Source organism: Orycteropus afer, unplaced genomic scaffold, assembly GCF_000298275.1.
Source record: "Orycteropus afer afer isolate SDZICR_OR568_19922 unplaced genomic scaffold, OryAfe1.0 scaffold00268, whole genome shotgun sequence".
NCBI classification, from domain to species: Eukaryota; Metazoa; Chordata; class Mammalia; order Tubulidentata; family Orycteropodidae; genus Orycteropus; species Orycteropus afer.
The window spans coordinates 4,649,241-4,659,012 of NW_006921855.1; the positions used below are offsets into that span (position 1 = coordinate 4,649,241).

A 9,772-nucleotide genomic window follows, 5' to 3' on the forward strand; every position below is an offset into this window, starting at 1 on the left:
TGGTCAATGACATGAGACAAAGTATATGTGAACTGCTGTATGGAAAGTGAATTTGCTCTGTAAATCTTCACCAAACTCACAATAAATAATAAATAAATAGATAAAACTCATCAACCTGAGCACTTAAATGATTAAATTTGTCTTAATTGCTTCATATACTTGCAAAAGTTGGTTAATGAAAAAGGAAGACAAAATTGTTGTATTTGAACTGTGGCATTGGTGAAGAATATTGAATATATCATGGGCTGCCAAAAGTGCAAACAAATCATTCTTAGAAGAAATATAGCCAGAATTCTCCTTAGAGGTGAGGATAGTGTGAATTGACTCATCTACTCTGACATATCCTCAGGAAAGACTAATTGCTAGAAAAAAATATAATGCTTTGTAAAGGAAGGACAATGAAAAAGAGGGAAACCCTCAATGAGGTAAATTGTCATAATAGACTCAACAATGGACTCAAACATGCCAATGATCATGAAGATGGAATGTTTTGTTCTTCTGTACATAAAGTTTCCACGAGTCAGAGCTGACTCCACAGCAACTAACAAAAAAAAGTAATAATTAAAAAATCAAGCTCACTGCCCTTGAGTCGGATCTGACTCATAGCAACCCCTCCCTGGGTTTCCAAGGTGGTATCACTACAGAAGTAGATTGCCCAACCTTCCTTCCAAGGAGTGGCTGGAAAGTTTGAACCACCAGCCTTTTGGTTAGCAGTCAAATGCCTTAGGCAATATGCTACCAGAACTCTCTAACAACGTAATACAGTTGATTCAACAGCAACATAAATGCAACACACTATCTCAACTTTGCTTTGCCTTTTAAAGTAAATAAAAACTGAGGGAAAAAAAAAATACAACTTTTACATCATCGGTCATGTTTACCATTTCCAAGCTTCTTCATGCCTTTGGATAGATCTAAATTTCATCTAGTATAATTTCCTTATGCCTAAAGCAATTTTCCCTTCTGCTTCTACATTAAATATTAAATGTAACAAAATTATTTTGTTGATAGTTGACTATCTCATATTAATTATGCAGGTGATGAATGTAAGTAACTCAAACACAGAAGCGTAGATACAGAGAGCAGTGATGTATGCTGATTGTGTCACATTTCTGCTATTTCCAAACAGCATAACAATTCCTAGAATTGTGAACGATTGTAACTTTTCTTTTTTTTTTTTTTTTTTTGTAGTGTTTTTCCCCTAGAAAGAGAATTATAGTTAGAAAAACAGATTGGCTATTTATATTATATTTGGATTTGTTTCAATTAATTTAAAATTTCCAGAAATGGAATCCAGTATATACTAGTGATTAATAGGTGTTGTATGTAAATAAGTGTGTAGTCGTTAAGTAGCACTCAGAATATTTTTGTATTAACAAAGATGAATTTTTCTTCTCTAAGACTCTCAAAAGTGTAAATATTTTATATGCACAGAACTAAAAAGAATGTGTCTCTTACCTCTAGTTATACAATATGCAAGCAAATTTTTTTTTTCTGCAACTTTGATCATGGAAAATATGTAGTGTGTCTTCTTTAAATTGGGTGTCATCATCTGCTAGATAAACCCTAAGCAAAACACCTTCAATAAATCAATTTTATTTATTAGGGCTCGCTGTTATAAATTGTTTTTCACAGTCAATAAAAGAAGTTAAGGAAATGAAATATTTATTAATTGGATGCTAAACATTCACTTGTAATAACTAATTCAATTTCTATAAATAAGGATTAAAATTTGACAAAAATTCCATTTCTGTTTTCCATCCACTCAATTTGAGAAAAGTAAGACTTTTTAAATTGCTTCTTCAGTAGTTTCATTTGAGTTATAACATTTAACCTCTTTGAAAAACTGTCTGGAATTAGAGATTTCGCAGTGTTAGACTGTGAAGTACATGCCTATAAAGTTGTAAATGACCTCACTGATATATCTTTTGGTAGATTTCTCCTTGTTTTTCTCCAACTTGCTATAAAATACAAGAATTATTTTTGAGTTTTTGAGAAAGTTGCTCTGAAATATTTTGTCTAGTTTAAAAAGAAGTTAGTGGGAAAAGATATAAATTGAAATGATTCTGCTTTTTGAAAAATGAAAAAAAATATTAAAGCCAAACCTTATTTATACATTAACAAATGTATTTTGTAGTTATAAGAAAGGCTATAGTATGCAGCTGTTTCCAAGATCATTTGATCATTGAAAACTTAAAAGTGTAAGAGAAAAATTCTCCTGAACTTTTGACCAATGTAAAATATTTGTACTAAATCTGTGCCTCGGCTGTATTCAGCAGAATTAAAATTGAAGTTAATAATACCGACCTTTAGGATCTTTATCCAGCTAGCAACCACAGATAACCGTGGAGATGTGTTCTCTGCATTGAAGTCAGCATATAGAAGGGATACAACTGCCTTCACATGAATACACTTCCATAAAATGGCCTTCAGAAATATTTATTTCATGGCAGAGATACAGAAACAACATCTCAGTAAAAAGACCTTGGATGCCAACCCATTATCTAAACCTCCCAGGCAACTAGACAACTTTTGCTCAAGCAAGCAGTTTCTAAGAAAGGGTTTTGGCACCAAGCCCTGTAACAGACATCCTCACAAAATGTTTTATATTAAGCTACATCTATTTTACAACCTATTCTGCAAGATATGCACTGTAAGCATTTTATGACTATGACTGTAAATCTCTGTGCCCACACAAACTACTGTAATTATTTCCTATAATGAAGTTCTGTATTCCACCTCCAATGGCAGCTATCTCATTGCTTTGTTTAATCCTATCTTTTGTGACCTAAGCTGATGACTAGCCAATCCATTATTTTGTTGAAATTTCCTGCGTTAGCCCCATAACCATCCCTACCCGAGACTTTCTCTGGGTTTCACTGGATTACACTTGTGTGAGCCGGTGATTTTCTCCATTCAAATGGTTTATCTTCTATAATAAATTGTTTTTAAAATTTCTTTTAACTTTTTTGGGGTTTTTCTCAACAGAACAAACTCTGAAAATTCTATTTTATGTTATGAATTTTAATGATTTAACCTGTGAAAACATTCCTACATAAAACCACTGTCCATGGTAAAAAAAAAAAAAAAGGAAAACATATCAGTGATTATATCAGGTATATTTTATTCTTGTCCCCCTACCATCTGTGCTTTGAATTTCATGATTATTAGACAATTATAATATACTGGATATTGGCTTTGAGAGTACTAGAGAAAAGTACAAAGTTGAAGATAATATGGCCTGTACTGTAAGAAAATCACAGAGTGAGTATGGAGAGGCTCTTACCTAGGTCATATATTTGACAGCTGTATATTGTAGAGATTAATATTTTTATGTAAAATAATAAACTTCATGGAAGAGAAATTAAAATATGTAATGAATAGAAGTGAGCTTTTTGAAGAGAAATTGTTTTAGGAATTTTATATATTCAGTGTAAAAATAATGGGAGATATTCTTTACAAGAAAAAAGCTATTATGCAGATTTAGATAATCTCCAAATGGCAATCATTTTAATAATGGAGAAAATGAATGAGAAGGAACTAATTTCCTTGAAATTTGTTAATTTCCTTGAAATTTGTTAACATTACTTGTAAGACAAATATATATACAAAATAATGTACAAATGAAGTCTTGTCATATAATGAGAGGGTACAAAACTTTGGTGATCTATTTCTTAAGTAATAATCTCACTTCAAAAAGAAAAGGAGAAAAAAAATACATAGTTTCTTTATTTTTGGAGCTCTGGTGGCATAGTCAAAGGCATTTGACTGCTAACCAGAAGGCTGGTGGTTCAAATACACCAGCCACTCCTTGGAAAGAAGGTTGGGCAATCTACTTCTGCAGTGATACTTCCTCAGAAACCCAAAGAGCGGTTGCTGTGAGTCAGATCCAAGTTGATGACAATGAGTTCCCCCCCGCCCTTATTTTTAATGTAATTTATAATGCCTCAGCTCTATTATAGACTAATAGTGCAAAGATTTCTTATGGTTTGCATCTCTGTTAACTTTAAAAAAAAAAATTATCTATTGTCTTGTGTTTTGGTTTAATTTCAGTCTTTTCTAGTACAGTCTGAGGAAAAACCATCGAGGGGCAGTCTTGCAATAAGTCATCATCTCAACAGGACTTTATTCCAAATATGTTCTTTGAAAAAGTAGGAAAAAATGAAGTTATTTAATGGTTTTCAGGGTTTTCTTTCCAAATTGAAGGAAGTTTAACAGTCAAAAACATATTATCTATGAAAATTTCACATACGTATATAGAAGAGCTGAGCTGAAGGTGTCAAAGGGTGGCTAGAGAAGACAAAATAACATGTTATAATGAAATGTGCAAAGACTTGGAATTAGAAACCAAAAGGGAAGACCACTTGGTATTTCTCAAGTTGAAAGAACTGAAGAAAAAATACAACCCTTGAGTTGCAATACTGAAGTCCAAATATTGTACAATGCAGGAAGTATAAAAAGAAGATGGAAGATATACAGTCATTTTACTCAAAATAATTTGTCAATGGCCAGCCACTTCAGAAGGAAGCATATGATCAAAAACCACTGATATTTAAGGAAGATTTCCAGATTTCATTGAAAGTACTGGCAAAAAGCAACACTCAAGGAATTGATGAAATACTCAGTGAGATAGTTCAACAAATGCATGTAATGCTAGAAGCACTGTCTGGTCTATGGCAAGACATTTAGAAGACAGAAACCTAGCCAACTAATTTGAAGAGATTCATACTTGTGCCCAGTCCAAAGAAAGGTGATCTAACAAAATATATCAATCATTGAATAATATCATTAATATTACAGGCAAGTAAAGTTTTCCAGAAGATAATTCAAAAACAGTTGCAGAAGTCCCTCCACAAGGAACTGCTGGAAATTTAAGCTGGATTCAGAAAAGGATATGAAACAAAATATAAGTGTTGATGTCAGATGGACCTTGGCTGAAAGCAAAGAGTATCAGAAAGATATTTTAATGATTATGCAAAGGCCTTTGTCTCTGTGGGTCATAATTATGATCAAAATCATGGACAACATTGCAAAGAACAGAAATTCCAGAACACTTAATTGTGCTCAAGCAAACCCTGTACATCTACCAGGAGGTAGCTGTTCAAAGAGAACAAGGGGAGACTGCATGGTTTAATATCAGGAAAGGTTGTGTCAATCTTGTATCCTTTCACATACTTACACTATCTCTATGCTGAGCAAATACTCTGAGAAGCTGGACTGTGTAAAGAAGAACACATCATCAGGATTGGAGGAAGAGTCATTGATAACTTGTGATATGCAGATGACACAACCTTACGGGAAATAAAGAGAAGTTGAAGCACTCACTGATGAAGATCAAAGACTACAGCCTTCAATATGGGTTATATCTCAACATAAAGAAAGCAAAAATCTTCACAACTGGACAAATAGTTGATATCACAATAAATGGGAAAAAGATTGAAGTTGTCAAGAATTTCATTTTGCTTGGATGCACAATTAATGCCCATGGAAGGAGCAGTTAGGAAATCAAACAACATATTACATTTGGCAAATCTGCTGTAAAAGACCTCTATAAAGTGTTAAAAAGCAAAGATATCATTTTGAAGACAAAGGTTCACCATTTTCAGTTGCCTCATATGCATATGAAAGGTGGACAATGAACAAGGAAGACTGAGAAAGAAATGATGGCTTTGAATTATGGTTTTGTTGCAGAATATTCACTACACCATGGACAGCCAGAAGAACAAACAAGTCTGTCTTGAAAGAAGTATAGCCAGAATATTTCTTAGAAGTGAGGATGGTGAGACTTAGTCTCACATATTTTAGACATGTTATCAGGAGGAATCAGTGCTGGGATAAGGACGTCAGATTTAGTAGAGTGAAGGGTCACTGAAAAAGAAGACCCTCAAAGAGATGGATTGAAACAGTGCTGCAACAACAACAAAAAAGGTCTTGGAAACTGACATTTTTCATTAATTTCTGAAATTTTGTGGGCCACTACATCTACTGATGTATGGCATATTTTGTTGCAGAACCAATTAAAATACAAACAAATTTATCCAAAACTTGCCAAAAATTTCCCAATATCCTCTCAAATGAGAAGTCAAAGAACTTATTCTAATAATACAAGATAGGCTGAAAACATAGCAGTGATTGCGAGGTTGGTGAAAGACTGGGCTATATTTTGTTCTGTTGTACATAGAGTTGCCAGGAGTTGGAACCATTTCAAAAGCCCTTAACAACAGCAACAACATCATATGAAAAGGAAGAAATCAAAGGGATTAAAATGATGTTCAGAATGTGAAGTGTATGGGGAGATTTATGTTCACTGAATTTTAACATGAATTTTAATGTCTTTTATAGTTTTAGAAGTTGTCTGGGTGGTGCAAATGTGTTGCACTGGTGATTAAGGTTGGTAGTTGGAACCCAATAATAGTGAAATGCTTTTTTATAGATTAGTTCTACTCTATAACACATGGGATCATCATAAGTCAAAATCAGCTCAGTAGCAACTACCTCAGCTTCTGGCTATATACTTACAATTAAATAATTTTTATTAATGGTAAATAGACTTCAGAACAGGAGCTTTGGTAGCATAGTGCCCAAGGCACTTGACTGCTAACCAGAAGGCTGGTGGTTCAAACCCACCAGCCACTCCTCAGAAGGAAGGTTGGGCAATCTACTTCCATAGTGATACTGTCTTTTAATATACCATCAAATGGGTTTTATATAATAATATTTTATGAATTATATTTCATTAATAAAATAATATAATATTTAATTGTTCTTATACATTATATCAGGAGCTCTGGTGGCATAGTGCTTAAGGCACTTGACTGCTAACCAGAAGGCTGGAGGTTCAAACCCACCAGCCACTCCTCAGAAGGACGGTTGGGCAATCCACTTCTAGAGTGACGATACTGCCTCGGAGACCCAAGGAGGGGTCGCTATGAGTCGAGTCCAACTCGATGGCAAATAACAACAACAACATATGTTATATCTACTGTAAAATACTTGCTTATATGCTATGTCTATCTTTATGGATTTTTTTTTTGTCTTGTACATTAAAGCATCTTTTGTAGTGCTTTATACCTTTCTTCTAGTTCTTTATACGATATGTTACTTACGTGTGTTAAAACCATGTCCTTTTGACTTTTCATTCCTTGCTCTATTTTTTTTTAACTATTTTGATAAAAACAATTTCTTAAACTTAACATTCACGAAAATACTCATTTTGGGGGATAATTTCGAGTACTTTGTTTAATAAAACTTTCTTTGAGATAATTAAAACAGATGTTCACTTCATTATTTCTAAAGCTCTAGTTTTTCTTTTGATGTTTATTATTTATAATCTAAGTTTATTTTTAATAATTTTATAGAGATATATTTTATATGCCATAAAATTCATGCAGTTGAAGTGTACAACTCTATAAATTTTGTTAATTTCAAGAGTTATTTAATCATCACTATAGCACAATTTTCTCCTGTAAAGATCTCTTGTGCCAATTTCAGACACTCTCCATTTTAATTCCAGCCCCAGGCAAAGACCAATTTATTTTCTGTCATTATAAGCTTATGTATTTTTTAAAAAATATATTTCATGTAAATATTTGTATCTGACTTATTTTTCCTAGAACAATTTGTTTAAAGTTCATCTATATCATTAATGTTTATTAGAGAATAATTTTCCATTTTGTGGATATACCACATTTTGTGTTTTTCTACTTTTTGGATATTATTTTAAAAAATGCTATGAGAAATTGTCTATACAACTTTGTGTGGACATACGTTTTCATTTTTGTTTTGATAGATATCTAAAAGTAAAACAAAAATAAAAAGTTGGTTCTTAGGATAAAGTTATGGTTAACTTCTAAAACCTGTCAAACAATTCCCAAAGTCAAAGAACCATTTTACATTCCCAACAGTAATGTATGAGGGATCCAGTTTTCCACATCCACTGTGCCTACAGAGTTTAAAATCCTTTTCATTATAACCATTCATCCTAATGCCAGCGAAGTGGTTTAAGTATTTATTTCCTACTCAATGTGGAGTGCCATTTTGTGTGTTTAGTGGCTGTCTTTTTTATTGTTGCTATAACAGATACCTGAAGTGGGTTACTTTAAAAAAGAGAAACATGCAGAGGACACAACTTTGCTTGCTGAAGTGAAGATGACTTGAAGCACTTACTGACAAAAACGAAGACTACAGTCTTCATTATGGATTACACATTAACATAAAGAAAACCACAGAGGAGCGCGGTCTCAGTGCTTTCAGCAGCTTCTTAGTTCTGATAGGCTGCAGAGCTCGAGAGGCACAGTGACGTTGGGAGCCCACGCTGTCTCTCACTCTAGAGCCGTTTTGGAGCTCGGCACTCTAAAATGGCTGAACGACTTTCTCCCGCCGACCAGGTGTGCACTTTCCTCTTCAAAAAGCCTGGACGAAAAGGTACTGCAGGTCTTAGAAAGCGCCCTGTCTGCGACCAAGAGCTGGAAGAAAGCAGCAGCAGTAGTGAGGAAGGCAGCATTGTGATTGGCCCAGAAAAAAAGAAGACGATTCACAATCCGATGATACAGAAGACCCTTAGCAACAGTAAACAAAAGACGGTTTATGGCAGCTTGAGTAGCGAGGAGGAGAATGTGACTGAGAGTCTGGGCGTGGTCTATAAGTCCACCCGCTCAGCGAAACCTGTGGGGCCAGAGGATATGGGTGCAACCGCTGGCTACGAGCTAGACACTGAGAAAGAGCGTGACTCACAAGCCATCTTTGAGCGCAGCCAGAAGATCCAGGAGAAGCTGAGGGGCAAGGAAGATGACAAGATCTATCGGGGAATCCACAATTATCAGAAATTCACGAAGCCCAAGGATACGTCTATGGGCAATGCCTCTTCCCGAATTGTCAGAAAGGGCCCCATCCGAGCTCCTGAGCATCTACGTGCCACCGTGCGCTGGGATTACCAGCTTGATATCTGTAAGGACTATAAAGAGACTGGCTTCTGCGGCTTCGGAGACAGCTGTAAATTCCTCCATGACCGTTCAGATTACAAGCATGGTTGGCAAATCGAACGTGAGCTTGATGAGGGTCGCTATGGTGTCCATGAGGATGAAAACTATGAAGTGGGAAGTGATGATGAGGAAATACCACTCAAATGTTTCATCTGTCGCCAGACCTTCCAAAACCCAGTTGTCACCAAATGTAGGCATTTTTTCTGCGAGAGCTGTGCACTGCAGCATTTCCGCTCCACCCCACGCTGCTGTGTCTGTAACCAGCAGACCAATGGTATCTTCAATCCAGCGAAGGAATTGATTGGCAAACTGGAGAAGAATCGAGCTTCAGGAGAGAGTGGTGCTTCCGATTTTCCAGAAGACTTCAATGAAAATCTAATTCCCATTCTTTCTCATAAATCTCAAATCTCAGAATAAAAGTTTTATTGTTTTGGAAAAAGAAAAGAAAGTCCTCACAATGGATCAATAAGCAGCTACATGATAAATGGAGAAAATCGAAGTTGTCAAAGATTTCATATTATTTGGATCCACAATTAACACCAATGGAAGCAGCAGTCAAAAAATCAGATGTTGTTTTGTGCTTGTCAAGTGTGCTGCAAAAGACCTCATTAAAGTGCTGAAGAGCAAGGATATCTCTTTGAAGACTACAGTGCACCTAACCCAGGCCATGGTATTTTCACTAGCCTCCTATGCATGTAAAATCTGGACAATGAGTAAGGCAGACTGAAGAAGAATTAATGTTTTTGATTTGCGGTGTTGGCAAAGAATACTGAAAGTGCCATGGACTGCCA

The 9,772-nt window shown here is 35.1% G+C and overlaps 1 protein-coding gene across 1 annotated transcript; it reads left to right on the plus strand.

The window, feature by feature from the left end:
• Positions 1-8,357: 8,357 nt before the first annotated feature.
• LOC103205083 (E3 ubiquitin-protein ligase RNF113A-like) lies at positions 8,358-9,398 on the plus strand. Its single transcript, XM_007950354.2, has one exon. It carries the CDS (start codon positions 8,358-8,360, stop codon positions 9,396-9,398), a length of 1,041 nt encoding a protein of 346 aa, XP_007948545.1.
• The last annotated feature ends 374 nt before the right edge of the window (positions 9,399-9,772 follow it).

Coding starts and splice junctions, on each gene's coding strand:
- LOC103205083 (XM_007950354.2), top strand. CDS start 8,358: ATGGCTGAACGACTTTCTCCCGCCGACCAGGTGTGCACTTTCCTCTTC.